At 37.7% G+C, this 26,267-nt stretch overlaps 1 protein-coding gene across 1 annotated transcript in view; it reads right to left on the reverse strand.

The window, feature by feature from the left end:
* Positions 1-7,134: 7,134 nt before the first annotated feature.
* LOC139717473 (solute carrier family 23 member 1-like) overlaps positions 7,135-26,267 on the reverse strand; it is a 34,056-nt gene continuing 14,923 nt past the window's right edge. Inside the window, exons 6-12 of the mRNA XM_071628980.1 lie at positions 21,067-21,187; positions 19,972-20,128; positions 17,719-17,972; positions 12,069-12,198; positions 11,217-11,360; positions 10,086-10,181; positions 7,135-7,403 (exon numbers count right to left, since the gene is read on the reverse strand). Coding sequence (XP_071485081.1) covers positions 7,135-7,403; positions 10,086-10,181; positions 11,217-11,360; positions 12,069-12,198; positions 17,719-17,972; positions 19,972-20,128; positions 21,067-21,187 — 1,171 coding nt within the window. The remainder of the gene's footprint in view (positions 7,404-10,085; positions 10,182-11,216; positions 11,361-12,068; positions 12,199-17,718; positions 17,973-19,971; positions 20,129-21,066; positions 21,188-26,267) is intronic.

The raw sequence follows: 26,267 nt of genomic DNA on the forward strand, positions 1-26,267 counted from the left end.
GTTGTTTTTATCATTCATCTTTCAGAAACGTATCTTTATTCTTCTTCTTCTTCTTCTTCTTCTTCTTCTTCTTCTTCTTCTTCGTCTCGTTCTTGCTTTTCTTTTTCTGTTTCTTCAGCTCCTTTTTCTCAGATCATGGCGTGAAGTGTTAAATGGAAGTTTTACAGACAGAGGATAACTATACCACGGCCAGGGGAACGATTCTTTTAATCATAAAGCGGACGTAAGAGGTGTAGGTAGTGTCCCAGGCGATCTCAAAACTGTTAATGCAAAACCGATTAGATAAACCCAACCATAACTACACACGTTTTGCAAACGAGCGCTAGCATTATGTGAGCTCTATATAATTACATAGCCCACCTCCGTGTGCGCACACGTGAACAAACGCGTACACATGTGAATATCATGAGATTCATTGCACAAGTTGCAAGGTTTGCCTAGCTGGTTCTACCCAAAAAATAAATAAGGTTTGAAATAAGACTTCCATAAGGGCTGATTTTCAGATGTAAAGTCGCACTAAAAACTTATTGAGCAATTAATTTAAATCGAAAAGACCGGTTTTGTTGGTCTGGTGTTTATATTGACGACTACCACTGTAAATAGTATAAATTTCAGCAAACAATAAATAGGACATCTTTATCACTCCATGCATTTCAATATTAAAAGAAATGACCCAGGAATTCGGAAGCTCGTCCCCGCTCTATAAACCCCAGCTATAACAAACGATTGTTAACCCCCTGTGTGCAATGTTTATTTCTTGTCCATGATGTATATGTGTGGAATTATTTGGAGCATATTTGACTCAACGGCACCGAAAAAGGTTAACACTGGAACATGTCTATGTGTTGACGTGATATCGCTGTTGATTACACGAACAAATAGCGTGCGTTCAGTGACGTAAGGAAACCAGCGTTGACACTTGCGCTTTGCTTATAGAATGCGCACTGATGTGACGATAAAATGGCATTTTCTTGTTTTTAGCTTAATTAGAAATCATTACAGCATTTAAGCACATAGGGCTATTGAGACTAGATAGACATGTAAAACGTGCTGCTTCGTTGACTTTAGCCGTGAAAATAAAATCAAAGATCGTACACTCCTCAACAAAGCAACATTATCTTTCCCCTAGGCGTCATTCACAGTGCCAATAAAATAATAGACAAGATAACAGAGCCTACTTGGAAGTTGTACGAGGAGACACGACTTATTTACTCGAATCTTTACTTATCTAACGAGTGAGTAATGTTGCAATACATGCGCTTCGTCGTTCTTGTATTTTCTCAGTAGTTTTTCATTTAGGCCTACATGTCCCTTGACTGATTTTACGACACCCGATTGTACACTGTATATTGTGATCTTTTCAATAAAAATTTGCGGCATGTTCCCCATACCTATTATGCTCCAAAGATTGAACTTTATTGGCTAATGAGTGGAAGTGAATCGTTTCGGATAAAAGAGAGAAAATAAAATGTGATAGAGGCAAAATCCAGCCAAATAAACAAACGAAAAACAGCAATAAACAAAAATATATATATATATATCACGTGCTTTCCTAACGTAGCCAATATGATCTTGCCACTTTAGTGCAATACAGTGTACTCCCGTTATAACGAACACGGTTGTAACGAAATTTTGGTTGCAGCGAAGTAAAATTTTAAAGGTCCTGTTTACCTTTAGGAGCAATGATTACAAAATTTTTCAAGATATCACTTTTGGTACATTTGTGGAGGTCTGTTGTATCCGCAAAATCCCACCGTATAAAATTTTTGCAATAAAGCCTAAAATATAAGGAGATATCACTTTTTCTCATTAAACCATACCTGTAGACGGTTTAGTCTGGAAACATTTTTATCATAACTATTGTTCACATTTTGTATATTCAACAATACATAGTGTACCTGACATCGATTATACTGGTTCAAATTTTGACATTGCTTGTTTCTATCCCTAACTCGCATTTTAAAACTATTTTGAAGCACTAATGCTGGGTTTTGTTCCATCTGCAAATGGCAATTTATGCCTTTAAGGACCACAACATAATCAGCCCCATGTATCTTTATGGTTTATTCATTCGGTTATAGCGAAATTTCGATATAACAAAAAAAAAATTGCTGGTCCGGAGGACTTCGTTATAGCGGGAGTCCACTGTATTACCAAACTCTTTCTCTCTCTCCCTCCCTCTCTCTCTCTCTCTCTCTCTCTCACACACACACACACACACACACAATACAACAACAACAACAAAAATATCCAAATAAAACAGGCGAACAAACACGTATTTGTCATGTTGACAGACAATTTGAGTTGAGTATACAGTAGACATTTCATTGGAGATATAGCATGATGAAACATGGTTACGACCTTTCAATTATTAAATGACCTGCAGCCATGAAAACGCTTACACAATGAAACTCTTGGACATAATTGAGGACAGTAGGCCTATATACCCTTAACATAATCTAGATAATCATGATAAAAATACATATAGATACAATATATATTGTACATAGCTCTCCCTCCCTCTCTCACACATACATACACATAGACAAATATTAAAACGAACGGATATTTCTGCTGAGTGCTACGGGCGAGAATTCAGCGAAATACAGCCATGATGAAATGCCTATCAGAGATTGTAATTTTTGAATTTGTTTAAAATAGCATCCATAATATATGTTATCATTATTTCCTGTCTGGCAAACTATGACACAAATTGGTCCAAATACACACACATGAGCTGCTTGATAGTAGAAATAATGGATACTGAAAGCAAGATATTATTCATTTTTATATATTGGTTTGGTAGATACTTTATTTTCTGCAAATCAATATATACATAGATTGAATAATCGTGAACATGGGAAACATACAAAGTATATTTGAAACAGAGTTGTTTGACTTGCATAAACAACGATATAAAAGGAAATTAATGATATTACAGTATGCATGTCTATGCAGCTGGGATTACAAGAACAATATTATATTTAAGAAGTGATAATGCAGAGGGCCGCCATTGTAAGCATTTCTTGAAAAGATGGCCGGCCCGAGGAAAAGGTAGGTAGGTAAATTGGTAAACAATACAAATTCTGCTGCGAAGATAGCAGGGAAAAATAAACTCTGATGTGTGATGGTGGTGAATGTGCGTGCGAGTGCTTGAGAGTGCACAGGGGCAGATAGGCTGGGATTTAGAATGATAAAATTGGTTTGCTGGAAGAGGGAATGACTTACGATGTTGCTACTATCGGGAGACCAACATAAGTCATATAAATTATTCGTGCTTAATTCGTATTTGAAGTATACTGTGATAAAATATGCTTCTTTAAGTTTGCTTTGAATGAAAACAAGGAGGCACACTGTTTCAACTCCTCAGGAAGAGTGTTCCATGTATCCGGACCGTGATGTCTAATCGACTTTTGAGCAAGTAAAAGCTTTGGATTACTTAAATGAAAATCATGGGAACGACGGGTAGGGTATGAGTGAATGTGATCATTAGTTACTAGGGCATTATGGAAAAATGGTAATAAATTTCGAATGTGTTTATACATAAATATAGCAGTTAGGTATGAATGTATATCATGGGCCTTTAGAGTTTTTAGGCGATAAAATATGGGATCAGTGTGAGCCAAAAAATTTGAATGTGTGCATATACGAAGAGCCTTTTTCTGAAGAAGAAAAATTGTGTTCAATTTGGTTTTGCTACAGTTGCCCCGTACAATATTACAGTACATTACATATGGTAGAAATAAGGTGTTGTATAACATCATTAAAGTTTGATCATTAATTAAATATTTTATTCTCCTTAAAACACCAGTTGCTTTAGATATTGCTGTTATAATATTCTGGACATGAGTATTCCAAGTTAGATTGTTGTCTAGGGTCACTCCTAGGAACTTGGTTGAATGTTTCTCAGCAATGTTTATATCATCAATATAAATACTTTGAGGAAGGGTGGGTTGGGATTGAAGCGTATGAAAATGTATAACATGTTTTATCAATATTCAATGAAAGCTTATTACTTCTAAACCATTTCGAAATATCACTTAATTCCATGTTAAATGTATCAACCAGTGTTACAATATCCTTGTGGGAATAAAAAAACATTGGTGTCGTCTGCAAATAAAATGAAGTTTAAACGAGGAGAGGAATTTATGATATCATTAATATAAATAAAAAAAGTAGATATTCATTAAGATATTTCCGACATGTTTGTTGATTTACAGATCTTAACAAATTTCATTTGTAAAGGGGGACAAAGTGAAAGAGTTCACACGTGAATAACGAATATTGCTGTTATAACATCACAATAGTAAGTTGCCCATAAAAGACATAAAGGTGTATTGTGGTCACGCGATCAGACACGATATACACAAACACGCGCAAGCGGCCATGGAGTCGTATAAGTAAATATTGATTTCACGGAATGGCGGACAAGATACACAATGTCCCGTCTGGTGTTTGGTCATTCAAGATATCAGTAGGACATTCCAACTCCGACAGTCGAGGCAGGCTTGAATAGAATGATCTAATATGCCTTTGTCTTTTTAATGACAAGTCGAACTACTGCACCCAGGGGCGGATCCAGGAATTCTGTAAAGAGTGGGGAGGGGGGGGGGGGGGGGGGGGGCAAATTTGGTGCCACTTCCGGGTTTCATTTCAGTTTTTTTCTTATAATTTGAAATCTAATATGCCTTTGTATTATTAATGACAAGTCGAACTACTTCACCCAGGGACGGATCCAGGAATTCTGTAAAGAGGGGGGGGGGGGGGGGGGGGGGGCGCAACTTATATATCTGGTGCCACTTCTGGATTTCATTTCATCTTTTTCTTTGTATTTCTTTTGTTTTTAACGAAAAATAAAAGGGGGCTTGCGCCGGTTGCGCCCTCCCCCCCCCCCCCCCCCCCCTGGATCCGCCACTGCCACCGCACATCGATGACTATTTCAGATATAGGTCGGCTGAGCTTCCATTTGCGTTTAATATACATTTGTTGTAATCATGTCTTTATTGATAAGTGAAAAACAAAAGACTTGTTGAAATATATAATGGGTCCATGGTCCTATTCTTGACACATGGTAGGTTATGACACACTTGAAATACTTACTGTGAACAAGTAACAATATACAATGTATCTATATTTACAACAGAATTTTTGAGGTTGACAACAATCACACAAAATTAATTAATCACCGTACATTTCCCCACGCAGTACACATACAATGTAATACATTTCTGATTGCTGAAGTGTTAATCAACTGTACTAATTTTATATTTTCCTGGATATGTATTACACAATCTTTTTAAGTGTCAATAACCAATGACTCATATCGTTCATTTTGTCCAGGATGCTCCATCACACTTTGTAACCGATAAATTCAACTGGAGTTCCAACATCTTCCTAATGGTCGCCTATAAATGTTTATCGGACATACAGCACAATCGCAATAGAATAAACAACGCAATATTGTCGCATTTTTATAAATTACATTTGAAACAAAGACTTATAGCCTCAGTTAGTGTCATTCATTCATAATTAATACCCCGCTACCGAGAAAACGGAAAACGGAAAACTGATTCATTGCTCCAGAACATTTTGTCAGGGGTGTTTTATCATCAATCTTTTGCTTACGCATTGTGAACCACGATCATCTCAAGCCCGTACTCACTCTTCACATATTACATCACACACTGCCTATCCGATTGTAAGAGGCAAATCAAATATATACGTTATCATACTGTATATAAACTTTAAATACATATAGTGCAAAATTTATCAGCCATAAATCTCAGCATTATCCTTGAATGCTGACTACAAGGTTAATCCAGTTATGGTTTGGAAAGCACGGTCTCTTGTTTTTGATCTTACCATCCTGCGATGAATCCACTCTTACGATATATATATATATATATATATTAAAATAATGTTTCAGAGGATCAATCTACAGTGGAGAGATCGTTAGTGATTTTGCTACAGCTGCACACTCCTAACAGCCATCTGAATAACGTTCAGGCAGATTCGAATTCAGTTTGACATGTCCACATTCTTTGCTCAACTCTAAATTAAAGATGAGCTTACTTTTGAAAGTAAAGTAAACATGGTATTTTTTTTACTTCATTTGTTATCTTTCTCCTTTTCCGCTTTTTTTATTTCTATCGATAAAAGTAATAACTGAATACATTAATCCTCAGTAAGAATGTATCCCTGAAGAATCTTGGTATCTATCAATAATCTAAAATGGCGGAAATACAACATTATACCTTACAAACAATGCTTTTAAGTTGGTTCCGTCTTAATGTCACACTCGTAATGGACTTTAAGTTTTGGTTCTGTCCTTTGTTTCGATATAACCTTGTGTTACTTACTAAATCTTGCTCATCCATTATTGTATGTACTTTTGCAATTATAATTTATATGTTCGGAAGTATAAAGTGATGATTTTGATATTGTAGGCCTACATAATAATGGTTCAGAGATATTTTTGTTGCATTTTGCTGTTGTTTTGAAATATGAGCAATGAATTAATTCAGTTTTTATATATATATATATATATATATATATATATACATATATTTATATATTACATCTTCATTTTTTTGTTAAAACAAAAGAAATAAACGGGGGGGGGGGGGGAGGGGGAGGGGGCGTGCGCCCCCCTTTAATCTTGTACTAAAGGCGCCTCCCCTTTACGGACTTTCTGGATCCGCCCCTGGAATGGCGTATAACATATAGGTCTCAGCAAAAACTGAAGGAGGTCATGTGATTCTGAAAGACATGTTATGAGGTCAAAATATATAGTCAAGACCAAGGACAACAGGTTCTGGCCTCAGTGTTAATGATGAATCCACTTACGGTGACATAATACATTGCAATGAAACATTACCAATCATTATTTACGAAGTTCAGCGGGTCGAAGAGCCTATTACATTGGCTTCGTCGAGAACTGTTAATAGGAGGAAGTGAGTCCTTCTGACTTTTGAAGAACATATTCTTCGTTATATTATTTCCCAAACAACTCTCTCTAGTCTCTACAGAGACATCTTATCCAATAAAGTTGACAAAGAAACACGGCCAACTAATCTTTATTGTACATGCGGTAATGCTGTCTCAACAACGCATATAATACACAGGTAGTTTGGTCTACACATCTTCCGCTACCTCATATTTCTCCCGGGAGCAGCACCGTCTTATTCGTAGATTAAAGTTGGAACCCCGGTACGTTGGACTAAAAGGTAAATACGAGGTCCAGCGAGCCCGTCTGATGTACTTCATGCCTACGGGTGGGTCGTAACACTCATTCACGAGTTGATAGACCTCGTCGTTTGTCTTGCTGTCGAGGGTATCGTCGTCAGTGACCATGGCTCCGTTGACATCGAGCATGTTTTGAATCCCCCTCTCTTCTGGAGTACCTGAGGATTATTACACGTACAGAAAAAGAATAAGATTACGAAAATTGAGCATGATAAGCTGAACTTTAGGAGGAACAAAAAAAAAATCCAAAACGTAAAAGGTTGTGCGTATCGATTCTGAGCTGAAGAATCAACATTTTTATAGCACGACGAGCTGAGCTTCAAGAGGAGCCAAACATCCAAACTAAAAACCACATACATATCGATTTTGAACTGAGCAAATATCATACGCACTTGTCCAGCACCACAGAAATGGATAGTGGAAGCTCAAAGGACTCTCACTGTGTAAGAAAATGTTAAAGGGATGTAAAGTATTGATGGAGGTGAGGATTCAGCTTTTAACTATTGTACGATGCTTAAAAACCATTCAATGTAATGTTAAAGAGCATACATTTCTAGGAGTAATTCATAGCTTAGTTGATGAAAATAGGTTTTGAATTGACTTAAGGCCACCGCACACTACACGATAAGACTGGTTTTAAAGTCTTAAGTCAAGCTGGGTCTTAAGACCAGTCGTACGACCGGACACCGCACAAAACACATCGTGCAGTTGTTGGGTACACAAATAACAGAAAAATGGAAATGGAAACAGCACGGCAGTGTGTGAAATTCAGACACCGCTGACGCATAATAAATCAAGGCAAAATTAAGACAATTAAGTGAAATACAACGGTATAAAAATGCACAGATTTCGAAACAAACTATGTCTACTAGATTCTCTATTTAATTAGGTTATCACTGCATATTCGTAAAATAAGTTGTTCATCTTAGAAGACAAGTTTAGATCAAAGATCAAAGAATTTGATAATTCACTGATTTTTTTTTTTTTTTTAACAAATCCTTCGTGTCCTACTTGCCAAAGTTAGAATACACTTCATGGCTAGACTGTATTATTATGACAAACATTTTACAGCCTACACTACAGCTAAATAAATGTTTCAAGATGCGTTAAATTCTTATATTGTTTGCACTTCAATCTTCAATGTTCAGCACTGAATTAACCATAGGCCTATTCAATTTTGGCCTGGAACTCTGAATTTGACTTTTGATAAAGTGATACTTATAAATATTAAATCATGGATGGTGGCAAACATCCGTTTCATAATCATACTAATAAAGTATGATTTAAAAATCACTTTTGTAGATTATGATAGGCCTATTAGGCGTTAGCGTGATGTTATGCAAGGTTACTTAGACCTAAAGCAGTAGAAGTTTTGGTTGTAGACATCAGGCGACGTAGTCGTTTCGTAAGTTTAGGCATATACGGCCTATCAGAAACGCCTAGATTTATATTCCGTTTGGTTTGCTTAGTTAGGCTTGCCTGAAGTTATCGACAACCGTCGTGTAGGGACGGGTTCTAGAAGTCAATAGGTCTAGATCTAGTCTGGACTCTTGCCTAGATTTCTAGACAAGATCTAACGTTAGACAGATTGTACCCTGCTGGCCCGACACTCCCGAGTAAAGCCTAGCCTGCCCTAAGATTAGGTTAAGTTAACTGATAGCTTGCAATTTATTACGCCATATCTAGCTCAAGATTCTTATTCATTATTTGTATTTACTTATATATCAGTTAACTTGTCAACAGCCTAGGCTTATTAGCAAGACGTCTGCCTGCGCCTAGCAATAATTCTCCCCAGCGGTTTTTATTCTCTTCCACAAATGTGAATCTACGGGGCTTACACGCGAGTACCCAAGTCATCGCCAAAGAAATAGTCTACAAACATTCACGGATCGTGCCGATATTTACCTTGAAATTCAAGTTTTGGCTACAGCCGTATGTCATCTACCCATTCGCTCATAGTCGGTATAAGTTGTTTAATTTTTTTTTTTTTTTAATTAGCTAGCGAAAAAAAAAAAAGTAGACTCTTGTTGTCACAAAGCCAGATGCGTCGATCGCTGCCAGCGCCAGAGATAGCTAGCTGGCCGGCTGGCGCCGGGTGGTAAAAGCACTGGCTGCCGCTGGCACCCTTGCTACGCACGCAGGGCGCTTGCCGACCCAGCCTGTTTGGCCCCCAGTTATGGCGTCGCCTTAAGACTATACGACCCGACTGTAAAGCGCGCGCAGTGCGCACTGCGTGCGCTTGCATTTTACTGCATTGTGAATGGCTGAAAGCCTACGACCAGTCGTAGAAATTCAACATGTCAAATCTCTACGACTGGCTTTAAGACCCAGTCGTACGACTAGAAAATGGCAAGTCTGCGACGTCACACTTCTAGTCTTAAGGTCTTAAGTCCGCTGAATCGGGGCGAAATCGTGCGGCGGGCTTAAAGATATCCAAAAGCAAAGTCCTAGTAAAGACCACTTTTTATTAGGACGGTTTTGTTTGAAAATTCAAAAGCAATTTTCATCAAATGGACATTGAATATCTCTTAGAATTATATGCTCTTTCATATTTTCTAAAAGGTTTCTCAGTATCTTAAAAAAAAAAAATCGTCGTCAAAATATATTTGCAACCTGAAGCACTATCTAAACCGAAGATGCGCCATCCCAACCGTTTTCAATCTAGTGGTTGACAGTATAATACCAGTTGGTGCGCGTTCAGCCGGCACTAGGCACTGCTCATCTCGGACACTTGGCGCACATCTTTGGATGCTATTCCATTTTTGTACAACATGCAGTATCATAGCATAGAGCCTGCAGTGTTGATTTGGGGTGGTGATGAAATGGAAGAAACTGGATACCTGGTATGGTGTTGTCTAGGATGAATCCAATCATGCCACCAATGAACATACCCGTCTCGAGTAACACAAGCAGGATCTGGTCCGCCGTACTTGAACCTTTTACAAGCAAAAGGGTGAAAATCAAAACAAATATATTATTTTCGGACATTGAACGGCCTATTCCAAGACTGTAAGATATCAGTTCTCTGAAACTTTTCATGGTGAGGGGCGGTAAATCCGTTAGCTTCCGGTGCACCATTAAAAAAAAAAATCTAGGACAAGTATGATATAAGCGGGAAAGAACTGCACGGCTCTTTACCCATGCTGGGACTGTCGACGTATACTGAATAATCGTTTATGTATGAAAGCCTACTTTATGCTGTTACCTGACGTCATGTTCCTCGCTCTGCTTATGATGTTGGTCCTCTCCATTTTCAAATATTCTTTTTTTTCCAAAACCTTTTCAAGTGTTCCCTCTGTTATAAAGTATACCTTAAATTTGACGAAGACTTATAACAGCGCACCTTCAGTTCCATTGTACTGTATAAAGGCCCTACATAATGACATTGTGTACTGATGGATAAAAATGATTCACTGTTATTTTGACACTGTGTCAAAGTTGGTTATATTGTATCAAAATAGAATGGGGTGATAAAACTGAACTGAAGGCCAAAACTGAATATTACCTGATTATAGCTTCGATTGAAGGCCCTTTTCGGGACCACGCTTGTCCATTACTCACACGTATTTCATCTGATACACCATCGTTATGATCACCAAATAATATGCAATTTATACCAATTTGAGTTAAGAAGAAAGAAGTCTAATCATTTCTTTGAGTAATTCTATCAGCATGTATAACTTACAATTTATACATTTCTGATTTCATATAAGACAATTTTCATTTACAAACAAACATGCAATTATACATTCTTTCTCGAAAATGGTAAGTGCTTGTGAAGACTTAATACATAATCGTCTTAAGTAGTAGGAGTCGATTCTATAGATTCTTGAATGTACCACATATCGAATCGAGAAACAGGGTATGGACAGAATCCACGTCGGGTTAAACCAAAAAAAAAAATGGAAAGTATTCCCAACTTGACTGAATTGCCAATGAGTGGATCGATCTCCCAATGACATTTTATTTACCAGTCTGAATGCTCTCTGGGTTCTTCTTCACGTAGGACGGAACTATCAATCCGAGAGAGAAAGATATCCCTACGATGAAGAGGTTCCTGGCCGAGTTCATGTCCGCATACTGAAGGTTTGAGAAGCCCACCGCGGTGACCATGCCTGTATATTATACATTTCGATATATTAAAGACAATCCAATAAACCAGTCCATCTCGGTACCAAAAGTACGAGAGTTTTGTTTCATTCTTTGTCGGTCTTCTTTGTTTTTATTTTTTGGGTTTTTTTAAGGAAAAAGCAATGGATAGAGTGCTGACGTCACAAACATGACAAAAACAAAAAGAAAAAAAAGTTAGGAGAAATGATAGTTTAGGCATTAAAATCGCAGAGGTTTGAGGTAGAACAAAAGTGTATGAAGTCCATTACATTTAGTTTGGATATTTTTTTCTAGGAACAGCGCAAGTCATAGACAAAATATGCATCATTTTGAACAACAAATTACATCATTTTTAACATTGATTCCCGTGAGCAAAAGAAAAAAAGAACAAAAAGTCATGCTTATATGCCTATAGAGCCGGGGCGACCGAGTGCTACAACAAAATGAAATGTCACGTAATGCTGTTACATAGATGCCTCTATTGTATAATCCTTGTTCAGTGTAATATGTTTTTGTTTTTGTTTTTTCAGAGCATTGGTTTGTCTGCTCAGGCATGTCAGGGACCACAATAAATTCCACCAATCTATGACACTATCTATTCATTAACTGCATAATGTAGAATTATATGAATCGTATAGGGAATGTCCCTTTAAATATCAAGACACCGAGACACGCCCTCAACATAAACTTAGCGCTGATAATGGATGTGGTACCTATGGTGACAGAGATGACACCGCCGATGATAGGTTCCGGAATGGTGGCAAGCACTGCTCCCAGCTTCAGGAACATCCCGCATAGTAGAAGGATTGACGACATTACCTGGATGACGAAGCGGCTGCTGACCTATCGCGGAGGGGTCAAAATTGCAACGGATTCTGTTAAAGTGTACTGTAACGTGCTACGTAGAGAGTATATTCTTATTATTTCTTGAATTGATTGTCACTTAGTAATTTTGTTGCAGGGCCCCAAGAAGAACAGTATATACCCCACTGACGTGACTGATGGGGCTACCCTGGGTAAAGAATACCGAATAAATAAATTAGTGGTGCTACAATGTGTCGAACTCAGGCAACGTGTAGGAATTATGAAGACAAAGGAAAAGTGCGCTCTGGAACTTCGTGGATAAAAAAAAAAAAAACAGTGGTCACGTGAATATGACGTCATTTTGCTTTTTACTTCTCAAATATTTTTTACTTGCGAAGCGTATGACATGTTATTGATCTCGCATTTTTGTTTATTTGAGTTGCAGCGTGCATTGGTAATCATGATTTATAAGCTCCAGTCACAAGGGAATGTCGAATGAATTTAAAATCATAGTTTGTGTGATGTTGTGTATAGGTACCCAAACAGCCATAGAAGAAGTTTATTCAAGGAAATAGTCAACATGTTTATATAAATTCACATAGTGCGTCCTATGCCTAATGGTTTTCTGACGTCTCAGTGCCTGTTTATTTCACAAATTTTTTGGCCGATCTGTTTTGATTTGATGGCTTAAATTTCCATTTTGGAGTCTTTTCCCGAAAGCAATAGCACACTAATCACTCACTTTTCCTCTTTCTTTTTCCAAGAATAGCCGGATAGATTCCCAGCAGAATATACACCTTTCAATATGCAATATTGATTACAACCAATTAGACAAAGACTTGCACTTCCTGTGTTATGAAGTATTGTGACGACTTATTTATTTTTCAGATGAAGATTTGACCACTGACATTAATCTTGCGATTAGTCTCAACTCTTTGTGCTTGGAAGAGAGGAAAAGAGCATCAGATGACTACAATCAAATGATAGGGACAGAAACCAATGACTTCATTTGACGGGTCCGTTAAACAAATGTGATGTCATATGAAAGAAAATAAAATTTTCTACAAGTTGATACCATTTTTGTGGGTTATTGTGTTAAGTGGATTGAGATTTTAAGGAAAAAACACTCATTTTTTGATATTTTTCTGAAAAAAGGAAAATCATGAAAATGCTTGATTCAGCATAAATCAGAAAAAGACTGAAGGATTATCTTGAAACGTTTCAAGAATTTTGTTTGACATATAATTAATATTTGGAGAAAATTAGGGGTCAGTACCGTTTTTGGTTCAGGAGTTATAATGTCTCAAACTTGAAAACTCACTATGTAAAAATGGCCACTTTAGTTGTGACAATGCCTTGTTGGTCGTAAAAAGAGCCTGCGCGCGCCAAGACTACTACACGCACCACTGACACTGGCGCTTATAGCAGTGCCCGTGGTGCGTGTAGTAGTCTTGGCAAACGCAGACATTTTCTTTGACAAACAAGGGTTTGTGCCTGCAAACTAACTTTTCATACCAAGTGGTAGCTCAGGTGACGCTGATTGCTATTATTTCAAAGTAGATTGTTCTGAAGCAGATAAAATGAAGCAAAAATATCTTTCAAATAGAGGTAGAAGCTTGAAACAACCTTGCTATAGAAAGTTTAAAACAAAATCTGGATCAATCACTCAAAAAATTCAAGATTGCAGGCCATCAAAGCTGACATAGTGTATTGCGCCAAAGTAAATGTATTATTTCGATTTTGATACAATTTTGTCTGTTTTGCTGTCTATTTATATGGTTTTTATATATTCTGAACATTTTAATGCTATTTCAAACCATCTTAGGTTTTTACGGAGACATTTTTTTTCAGAATGCACCATGAATATTTCTCTAAAAAGTTAAAAAAAATTAAATTAAAAATGTTTGTGAAAACCATGCAGAAATTAACATCTTTCCCATATAATCAATATTTGGAGAAAATTAGAGGTCAGTATTGTATTTGGTTCAGGAGTTATAATGTCTCAAACTTGAAATCCCATTTTACATAATATGCATTTACACGCATCTGTTCCCAAAGACGTCACAGAGGGTCAAATCCAAGATCGTGCTTACTTTTCGAGTTCCACTCTCTCTATAAACAAGACCATACATAATATTAAGCATACTAAGCAATGTTCCGTAAGTACACCTCAATAGATTTGTTGCAAAAACCTCCAAAGTACAGATGCGGTCCAATAGGGCCGCCATTTTTATTGAAGTTAACATTTCAAACATAAAATTTGATAGAGACATTGGATTGCAACACATTTGATGTCATATGAAGTAGAGTAAAACTTCCTAAAAGTTGATACCACTTTAGCTGTGTATTGTGATAAATTGGGGGGGGGGGGGGAATCCATATTTTTATATTGTTTTGAAAAAAGGAAGACATGTGAAAATGCATGATTTAGTATTTATCAAAGAAGAACTGAAGAATTATTTTGAAACCTGCGATTGAGATTGAGATTTACTGAGATTGAGACAGAATTCATATTTCTGGAATTACAGGCAATATCATACACTATTGACAAGTTAACGTCTAAAACTTGAAAAAATTACATTTATGCATTATAAATTTTGCATACAATGTGTTTACATGGTCACATGTAATACTGTAACGGTCTAGTGACTAGCAAGAACCTGCAAACTAACTTTTCATGCCAAGTGGTAGGTGACGCTGATCGCTATTACTGTAGCATTTCATCATAGTAGATTGTTCTGAGGCAGATAAGATTGAACAGAAAGTATTTTCCAAAAAGAGATAGGAGCTTGGAATTTGGCACAAATTTTGCCAATGTGTAATATTTAGCGATAAAAATAGTATCCACACAAAATTCAAGATGGCGGTAATTAATCGAGGTTGTCGTTCAAGGCATTATTTACCATTAGTGCACATAAAGCAAAAACCCAGCTTTACTTAATTCCTCAAACTAGTTCTAAACTGTGTGTTAGGGATAGAACAACTAATGTACAAACTGAAATCAGTATAATTAACGCTAAATATTGTTAGATATACTAAATAGATCTGATAAGAATGTTTTTTTATATACTAAATTGTGAACAGTTATGGCTATGGTTTCTTGAAAAGCAATGGTGATATCTCCGTATGTTTTAGACTTTATTATAATTTTTTTACATGGTAATGTTTTGTAATACAACTAACCTGCACATATAAATCGAATGTGATATCTCTCCCAATGGTAGAATACCTTTAGTGAGTTGCGTCAAAGTTAAATCTCAACTTATAACTTATAATTTGATATATTTTTTCAATCTTCTTATATTGCTGTCTATTACATGTTCCTATACATCCGAACGATATTGTGCTAGTGTAAACCATATTGAGGGTCTTTTTTTTTTTTGGGGGGGGGGGGGGTGGAGCTCATTCCAGTGTTAGGGTAAGGCCCAATCTTTGATAAAAAAGAAATGCTTCTGTATCAAAGATATGCTTTTTTACTTGTATGTTACTCTGCTGTTGTAGAAACGCCTGAATGATGATGGTATATGTGTAATAATGTCTGATCCGTAGATGTCCTTGAAAGCCCTTCTGATCCGAACCCCCCCCCCAAAAAAAAAAAAAAAATCCGACATGGCGGCAATTTCTCAACTTTGTTGTGCGAAATGTGTTGTGCGAAATTACTTTTCAGTATATTGTTCGAATAAAATTGTCCAAATTGATTATTCGTGCTGTATACTTCAGTATTCACATTTACAAATAAGCATAATGAAATTGTATTTTCTGTTACCAGATTTTTCTTACATTGTTTTTAGGCTGATTTCATGTGGGTTATAGTGTCACAATTGATCTGAGCTTATGTCATTGGTAGATGCTTTCCCATATTAGATATCAGGATCACTCGAGAGTGAAAATGTTCATTTTCATTCATTTTAGAGTGACCTCGGGGATCACTCGAAGAGTGACAAGTGATCCCTAAGGCAGGGCTCGACACTAACGGTGGTCCGGTGGCCCTGGGCCACCAAAAACGCACGTCGGGCCACCAAAATGTCAGAAATGAAGAACATAGGTGGCCTGATCGGGCCATCAAAAAAGATCGGATATTTGCCTTTGGGCCACCAAAAATAAAAGTTAGTGTGGAGCCCTGCCTATTAAGGTCACTCTAAAATGAGTGAAAATGAACATTTTCACTCAAAAGTCACTCCATTTTCACTCTAAATTCACCGTTTTCTTGTTATTCACTCCTCACATCAAAAGCAAAAACTTCCACTCGATTTGGTTGTTTTTTTTTTCTTTTTCGGAGAGTAGAATATCACTGGTTCTAAAAATGTGTCCATAAAAACCTAAGACGGTTTAAGATAGCACAACAGACAAAATTGTATCAAAAACGAAATAATACGTTTACTTTGGCGCAATTTTATACACTATGTCAGCTTTGATGGCCTACAATCTTGAATTTTTTGAGTGATTGATCCAGATTTTGTTTTAAACTTTCTATAGCAAGGTTGTTTCAAGCTTCTACCTCTATTTGAAAGATATTTTTGCTTCATTTTATCTGCTTCAGAACAATCTACTTTGAAATAATAGCAATCAGCGTCACCTGAGCTACCACTTGGTATGAAAAGTTAGTTTGCAGGCACAAACCCTTGTTTGTCAAAGAAAATGTCTGCGTTTGCCAAGACTACTACACGCACCACTGGCACTGCTATAAGCGCCAGTGTCAGTGGTGCGTGTAGTAGTCTTGGCGCGCGCAGGCTCTTTTTACGACCAACAAGGCATTGTCACAACTAAAGTGGCCATTTTTACATAGTGAGTTTTCAAGTTTGAGACATTATAACTCCTGAACCAAAAACGGTACTGACCCCTAATTTTCTCCAAATATTAATTATATGTCAAACAAAATTCTTGAAACGTTTCAAGATAATCCTTCAGTCTTTTTCTGATTTATGCTGAATCAAGCATTTTCATGATTTTCCTTTTTTCAGAAAAATATCAAAAAATGAGTGTTTTTTCCTTAAAATCTCAATCCATTTATCACAATAACCCACAAAAATGGTATCAACTTGTAGAAAATTTTATTTTCTTTCATATGACATCACATTTGTTGAAATCTGATCTTTCAATCAAATTCTATCTTTCAAATAACAAATTCAGTAAATATGGCGGCCATCTTGGACGCCATCTTGGATTTGGAGGCTTTCGCAACAAATTTTTTGAGGTAGACCAGTGGAATGTTGTTTGTTACAATAAAAACTTGAAAATAAGCATGGTCTACTTAGTTTGTAGAGAGAGTGCAACTCACTCGTTAAGTAAGCGACTTTTTGGGGTTTGGCCCTCCGGTTATTAGAATTATGAGTGATTTTAGCTCTTTGATAGCTTTATGACATTTTAACAATATTGAAAACCTCTTGTTGTTGTGATGAAAACAAACTTTATGATTTGGCTCATCAGCACACTGCCCATCCCAGAGAAAATAACGGGAGAGCGAGAGGGAGCGAGGGAGAGGGGGTGTGAACAAAGTGAAGATGGGGGGGGGGGGGGAGGAGGTTAGGGGCGAGAGGGAGCATCGTCAACAGGATGTACCTTGGTAAGTCCGATGACACCGACGTTGGTGCTGTAGGACGTCGGACATGTACCGGACCCCCAGAATCCCGAAAACATCCCGCCTAATCCTTCTATCCCAATGCCTCGGTTTATGGCGTGCGCCGGTGGGGGCGGTGCACCGGACAATCTGGCGCATGCGTAGTAATCTCCGATGGACTCGACGATGGATGCCAGACACGCAGCCAGCAGTCCAAAGACGGCGCCAGGTGAGATCGAGGGGGCACCCCATTGACCTGTACAGTGTCAACGTAGCTATTGTTTCGTCATGGTTGTTGATGAATATCATACTGCCCTCGGTAAGACCATGAAATGAATGGAGTTGCCGACTAATAAAGATCATTGTCGGTTATTTTTTTAATACTTGTAGGCATACTTAGCGATAAAAATGAAACATACGAACGCAGTTCCATCATCGGTTGCAGGATGATATTATTTGTGTTGTCACTATCGTTGGCTTTAACCGCCACTGTGACTCCAAACAACATCTATTTCAACACGATGTCGGGCTCTGCGGCCATTTCTTTTTCACGCATCTTATCTGCACAAGATGTTCTTAACGTTGTAATGCTACTTTCTTTAGGGTGTGCCCCTGAGAAAATTCAAAAGTATATCTTTATTCTTAACTAATCTATAAATTCTGATCTCAGTGTACTTTTAAATAACATTTGAACACTCTGAGTACATATACATGCGCATCCCGTTTCCAAGTGCCTACAAAGGGGTCAAGTCTTAGATATCTCCCACTGATAGGAAACAATGCTGATTGATTTTAGTAAGATTTGTGGACGAGATCTGACAATCGATTGCCACTCATGTGCATTCAAGTGGATCATGATAGAAAAGTATTTATATCGGCCAAGTGGATTTGAAACATCCCCTGCTAACCAGGATCAACATATCGTTTTAGAACTTCAGGGTGCCCAGTAAACTGGGAAAAAATTAACACGGTAATTGTTTTAAAAATTCATCTATACAAATATATACTAGTATACATGTTTTATACATTTTCATACGCTTCAATCCCAACCCACCCTTCCTCAAAGTATTTCTATTGATGATATAAACATTGCTGAGAAACATTCAACCAAGTTCCTAGGAGTGACCCTAGATAACAATCTAACTTGGAATACTCATGTCCAGAATATTATAACAGCAATATCTAAAGCAACTGGTGTTTTAAGGAGAATAAAATATTTAATTAATAATCAAACTTTAATGATGTTATACAACACCTTATTTCTACCATATGTAATGTACTGTAATATTGTATGGGGCAACTGTAGCAAAACCAAATTGAACACAATTTTTCTTCTTCAGAAAAAGGCTCTTCGTATATGCACACATTCAATTTTTTTTTTGGCTCACACTGATCCCATATTTTATCGCCTAAAAACTCTAAAGGCCCATGATATACATTCATACCTAACTGCTATATTTATGTATAAACACATTCGAAATTTATTACCATTTTTCCATAATGCCATAATAACTAATGATCACATTCACTCATACCCTACCCGTCGTTCCCATGATTTTCATTTAAGTAATCCAAAGCTTTTACTTGCTCAAAAGTCGATTAGACATCACGGTCCGGATACATGGAACACTCTTCCTGAGGAGTTGAAACAGTGTGCCTCCTTGTTTTCATTCAAAGCAAACTTAAAGAAGCATATTTTATCACAGTATACTTCAAATACGAATTAAGCACGAATAATTTATATGACTTATGTTGGTCTCCCGATAGTAGCGACACCGTAAGTCATCCCCTCTTCCAGCAAACCAATTTTATCATTCCAAATCCCAGCCTATCTGCCCCTGTGCACTCTTAAGCACGCGCACGCACATTCACCACCATCACACATCAGAGTTTATTTCCCCCTGCTATCTTCGCAGCAGAATTTGTATTGTTTACCAATTTACCTACCTACCTTTTCCTCGGGCCGGCCATCTTTTCAAGCAATGCTTACAATGGCGGCCCTCTGCATTATCACTTCTTATTCGAAATGTAATATTGTTATTGTAATCCCAGCTGCATAGACATGCATACTGTAATATCATTAATTTCCTTTTATATCGTTGTTTATGCAAGTCAAACGACTCTGTTTCAAATACTATACTTTGTATGTTTCCCATGTTAACGATTATTCAATCTATGTATATATTGATTTGCAGAAAATAAAGTATCTACTAAACATATAGTCATTTCCTGAATGAAATTCAATATCTTATTACCTGGATATGGAACGTAGAACCATGGCGTATTAGCAACTGCCTCGTTATTGACATCTGTACGAAGGGGGTACGTGCTGGAATTCGGGTCGCTGGAAAACACATCCGTCACAGTGAGAATGACGCAGAAAATCCATGTCGTCATGATTGCCAGCAATACCTAAAAGAAAAGATGATAATAGTAGTGATAAAGATGAAAATGATGATGATGGTGATGATGATGATAATGACGATGATAATAATAATAATGATAATAATAATATAGTTATCATTATTATTGTTATTATTATTGTTATTATCACTATTATTGTCATTATTGTTATAATTATTATTATTATTATTACTACTACTACTATTATTATCATTAATCATTATTATTATCAATATTATCAATAGATCAAGGACAAGGGGCTGTTCATTTTATTGATTTTACTGCTGAGTTCCCTCTATGTATGTGTGCGTGTGTCAGTATAAGTGTGTGTCTGTGTGTGTGTTTGTTTAGGCCTATGTGTTTATGGATAATAATGATAATAATGATAATTATTGACAGTGCTTACATAGCGCATAACACATGGTGCACATGTCCTTGTGCCCTCACAAATTGGAAAGATTATACAAAGACACACTATTCAAATTACAATGATACATGATACAATGGGTACATTCTTTAGTTTCCATTACGGCTTAACCATATGTTAACGCTTCCTGCCTTCCTCAGTATGAATTTGGCATTTCCGATTAAAAAGAAGCCACAATCGCAAAAACTGTATCCTCCTTTCAAACTCTGAAAAGGATTGGCAATAATTCTAAAGAATCATGGGCTTGGCTTTAATCAAAATGAATTAATGGTTTTTGCGCATCGAGGAATACTTCGGAATTAAGTCTAAACTGTATAGTGCTGACATTGTCTTGCAAAGCTAGCAATCCTCTATGCATTTGACTCTACTAAGAATAATAATAAAATAAATAATTCTGGTCATGATGATTGTTATCTTGTTTTTACAAGAAAATTGATGAAACCGTTGTCTTTCACGAGACTTTCTAAACAATGACATGAATGTTAAACAAAAAGGAGACTATAATAGTATAAAAACTGACCGGAAATAGCCGAAAGACGGGGAATCTTGCGACGTGACAGCCTTTGCTCCTGCTGTACGATGCACAAGGCACATTGCAGCGTCCCAAGTACTGTGAGAATGTTACGATTAGAACCATGGTTCTACAGGCACAAAAAAGAACAGCAGGGACGTCACCAGCTTTTTGTGAAGGGGGTGCGTTTTGACTAATGTAACAACCTGCGAGATTTTATATTCATTATACATGTATACATACATTGCTAAAGGAACATATTCATAAGTATAAGTTGTTTTCAAAGTATTTTTCTACATCACCTTTACATTGTACACGTATTTTGAAATTGTGATCTGGTGCACACTTGAAAGAGTATCATTTTAAACATCATACTAAAAGACAGTATTTTTGTATTTAGTATTGGATACTAATTCTGTCACGGGTAGTTTACAAGTACTATAGGGATCGTACAGTATTCGTTGAGAACTATTTTCAGGTTTCTAACATTTTTGGGTGAAATAATGAGAAACCTCTTATAAAATATGAAAGAGAACGTAATTCTATGAGGAATTCAACGTTTATTTGATGAAAATTTGTTTTTAAATGGCTGAGATATCCAACAAAGAGTGATTCTGAAAAAGTGTGGGACCCACACTTTATTACGATCGCTTTGTTTTACTTTGTTTTTGGATGTTTCAGTCATTCTAAACCCGATTTTCATCAAATAAAATTTGAATTCCTCTTACAATGATATTCTCTGCACTATGTCATAAGTGTTTTAGGGGAGTCTTGGTATCTCGCAAAAAGTTAAAAGCCCAATTCTCATCTCCACCAATCATCCCTTTAACCTGTATCATCCCTTTAACCATGGAACTGAAAATTAAACACGGTTTAATGAAACGCACAAAGTGACACACACACCCACTAACAAGTGCGCCGGAGCACTTTTTTTTTTGGGGGGGGGGGGGGGGGGGGGGGTTGGGGCAAAATCTCGACGGGGCACATGATTTATATGACGTTGCGAGGGAGCGAAGCGACCGAGCCGGGGGAGGGTGTGTGAGGGGGTATCATACTTTACCCACGGTAGGGATTTTTTTTTTTAATAGCAGAGTACCGAAGTCGCATTTGTAGAGCATCTAAAAGCAAATTTCTAGGGAATTAAACAAGGTAGACAAGATCACTGTGAAGGACTATGATTATAACATACGGGGAGGGGGGCATTATGTGACGATGTCAGATTCTCGGCGAGGGAGGGTGTGGGAGGAAGATACCCCCTCCCATGGTAGGGACTCTTTAAAAAAAACCAGAGTATAAAAGTCGCGTTTATAGAGCATTTTAAATCAAATTTCTAGGGAATTAAACATAGTAAAAAATCACTGCAAAGGACCATAAGCATAACTTGTGAAAACTCTTCACTTTACTGTAAGTACGGGCAGAGGGAGTGAGCCACTTTCACTTGTCATTCGTCTTAAACGTATTCATTAAAAGCTTAAATGTGATCGCATTGTTCGAGCAATACAAATTGTTTTTATACTGTAAAGCATAGAAGCATAGAACAAAAGGAAAATGTAAGGTTTACTTAAGGTATGTTTCAGAGGGCACACTCGAGGACGCGAGGCTGCCATCTATACACTAAGTTTACTCATAATAGTGGAGCGGCATAGCTTGAAAAATTAGAGGAATTGTGCATTTTATGATAAAAGCACCAAATTTCACACACATGTTGACAATTACATTTGAAACTAGAGAGGGGCCGTCAAAGGCGGCAGACCCACGCCTAAGTACAAAGTCGGGGTAAACATAATGTGCATTCGGTCATCTACCAGAATTCGGCCACTTAATTGCCAGTGTGCTTTATCACCAGCCAGTGAGTTCTACCAAAGATCGTACACTGAAGTGTACGATCTTTGGTTATACAGTCACATCACACGCAAATCACATCATTACACATACGGTATTAACACTCATTCACGTACAGGAAAGTCCTTAAGTCTCCTCCAAAAATCCATCGAAAATCCCAAATTCCACCGTCAAAAGTGCAGAATCGGAACTTTTCCAAGCGCGCGCGAATTAAGTCCAGTTTTAAGAGTATTGTCTACGCGACGGGTCGCGGAAAAAAGCGCTAAAAATCGAGAAATACGCCGTTTTCTTGCGGGATATTTTGATTATAGCAAGCCGAGAGTGTGATGATATCAAAGGTCGTATGTACGAGTGTACGATCTTTGATGGTATCCACAAAAGCAAAAAAGAAAAACAAAATTTACGTACCCCCTAGGCAATTACCCCTATGATTAGTGTCTACGGGAATTATTCAATGCAAGGGTTGAATGCAAATGTCTACTGCACCAGTATTCGGCCACCAACGAGCGCCGCAACGTCCCCGGTGCAATTTTGCACCAACAGTGTAGAGCGCGATGCATTTTCAGCGGCCTTGCACACGCATTGACATTGAGCACGCATATCGTGCAGTGTGACTGCGACCGAGCAAAATGCTCCTCCAACGAAAAAAACAATCAATGTTAATTTGAAAAATCATCAAATATCAAAGGTCGTATGAGTGTACGATCTTTGATGGTATCCACAAAAGCAAAAAAGAAAAACAAAATTTACGTACCCCCTAGGCAATTACCCCTATGATTAGTGTCTACGGGAATTATTCAATGCAAGGGTTGAATGCAAATGTCTACTGCACCATTATTCGGCCACCAACGAGCGCCGCAACGTCCCCGGTGCAATTTTGCACCAACAGTGTAGAGCGCGAAGCATTTTAAGCGGCCTTGCACACGCATTGACATTGAGCACGCATATCGTGCAGTGTGACTGCGACCGAGCAAAATGCTCCTCCAACGAAAAAAACAATCAATGTTAATTTGAAAAATCATCAAATATCAAAGGTCGTATGAGTGTACGATCTTTGATGGTATCCACAAAAGCAAAAAAGAAAAACAAAATTTACGTACCCCCTAGGCAATTACCCCTATGATTAGTGTCTACGGGAATTATTCAATGCAAGGGTTGAATGCAAATGTCTACTGCACCATTATTCGGCCACCAACGAGCGCCGCAACGTCCCCGGTGCAATTTTGCACCAACAGTGTAGAGCGCGAAGCATTTTCAGCGGCCTTGCACACGCATTGACATTGAGCACGCATATCGTGCAGTGTGACTGCGACCGAGCAAAATGCTCCTCCAACGAAAAAAACAATCAATGTTAATTTGAAAAATCATCAAATATCAAAGGTCGTATGAGTGTACGATCTTTGATGGTATCCACAAAAGCAAAAAAGAAAAACAAAATTTACGTACCCCCTAGGCAATTACCCCTATGATTAGTGTCTACGGGAATTATTCAATGCAAGGGTTGAATGCAAATGTCTACTGCACCAGTATTCGGCCACCAACGAGCGCCGCAACGTCCCCGGTGCAATTTTGCACCAACAGTGTAGAGCGCGATGCATTTTCAGCGGCCTTGCACACGCATTGACATTGAGCACGCATATCGTGCAGTGTGACTGCGACCGAGCAAAATGCTCCTCCAACGAAAAAAACAATCAATGTTAATTTGAAAAATCATCAAATATCAAAGGTCGTATGAGTGTACGATCTTTGATGGTATCCACAAAAGCAAAAAAGAAAAACAAAATTTACGTACCCCCTAGGCAATTACCCCTATGATTAGTGTCTACGGGAATTATTCAATGCAAGGGTTGAATGCAAATGTCTACTGCACCAGTATTCGGCCACCAACGAGCGCCGCAACGTCCCCGGTGCAATTTTGCACCAACAGTGTAGAGCGCGATGCATTTTCAGCGGCCTTGCACACGCATTGACATTGAGCACGCATATCGTGCAGTGTGACTGCGACCGAGCAAAATGCTCCTCCAACGAAAAAAACAATCAATGTTAATTTGAAAAATCATCAAAATACGGGCCAGTTTGTGATGACGGAGAACGAACTTTCATAAATCTAGAAGGACATAGTCCCTCAAATAGGCCTAAACGTAAATTTCGGAATTCTTACGAACATTTGAGCAGCGAAGTCGGATCGTTGGGGAGTTTATGTTTTCGTATGGTAGCGGAAAATCGCAAAGTGAGAAACGGGAAATTTTCGGAATGGTCACTATACCATGGGGTCAAAACTTCAAGGTCACACAGAATTTGCAAGGGTCAACCGATTATCACCAAAATCTAATCGATTCTTTCCTGTCATTATCCAAACATTCCCTGAACATTTCGTGCAAATCCGTTTACCCGTTCTCTTGTTATCTTGTACACAAACAAACAAACAAACAAACAAACATACAAACAAACAAACAAACAAACAAACATACGGAACCCTTTACATAACCCCCTGCCGATTTTCATCGGCGTGGGTAATAAATTCAGATATTGGGCCATCGTAAATAGCGCCCTCAACGGCCATGGCAGCCATTTTTCAAAATGGCTGTCATAAATGCCATTTTTCGTAAAAATTTACAAATTTCACAAAGGAAAAATCAATAAGATTTTGCAAACGAGTTGGAAATAACATTCAAAATAAATTTAGATATTGGGTTACCGCAAATTGCGCCCTCAACGGCCATGGCAGCCATTTTTCAAAATGGCCGCCATAAATGCCATTTTTCGCAAAAAATCAAAAATTGCAGAAGGGAAAATCAGTAAGATTTTGCAAACGAGTGGGAAATAACATTCAAAATAAATTCAGATATTGGGCCATCGTAAATAGCGCCCTCAATGGCCATAGCAGCCATTTTTTTCAAAATGGCCTCCATAAATGCCATTTTTTGTAAAAATTTACAAATTTCAGAAGGGATAATCAATAAGATTTTGAAAACGTGTCGGAAATAGCATTCAAAATAAATTCAGATATTGGGCCATCGCAAATTGCGCCCTCAATGGCCATGGCAAGGATTTTTCAAGATGGCCGCCATAAATGCCAGTTTTCGAAAAATTTTACAAATTCAGAAGGGAAAATCAACAAGATTTTGCAAACGAGTGGGAAATAACATTCAAAATAAATTTAGCTATTGGGCCATCGCAAATTACGCCCTCAACGGCCATGGCAGCCATTTTGTAAAATGGTCGCCATGAATGCCAGTTTTCGTAAAACTTTACAAATTTCAGAAGGGAAAATCAATAAGATTGTGCGAACGAGTGGGATATACCATTTAAAATAAATTTAGATATTGGCCCATCGCAAATTGCGCCCCCTAACGGTCATGGCAGCC

Source organism: Diadema antillarum, unplaced genomic scaffold, assembly GCF_040938485.1.
Source record: "Diadema antillarum isolate AM-2024a unplaced genomic scaffold, OU_Dant_1.0 scf00000075, whole genome shotgun sequence".
Classification (NCBI taxonomy): Eukaryota; Metazoa; Echinodermata; class Echinoidea; order Diadematoida; family Diadematidae; genus Diadema; species Diadema antillarum.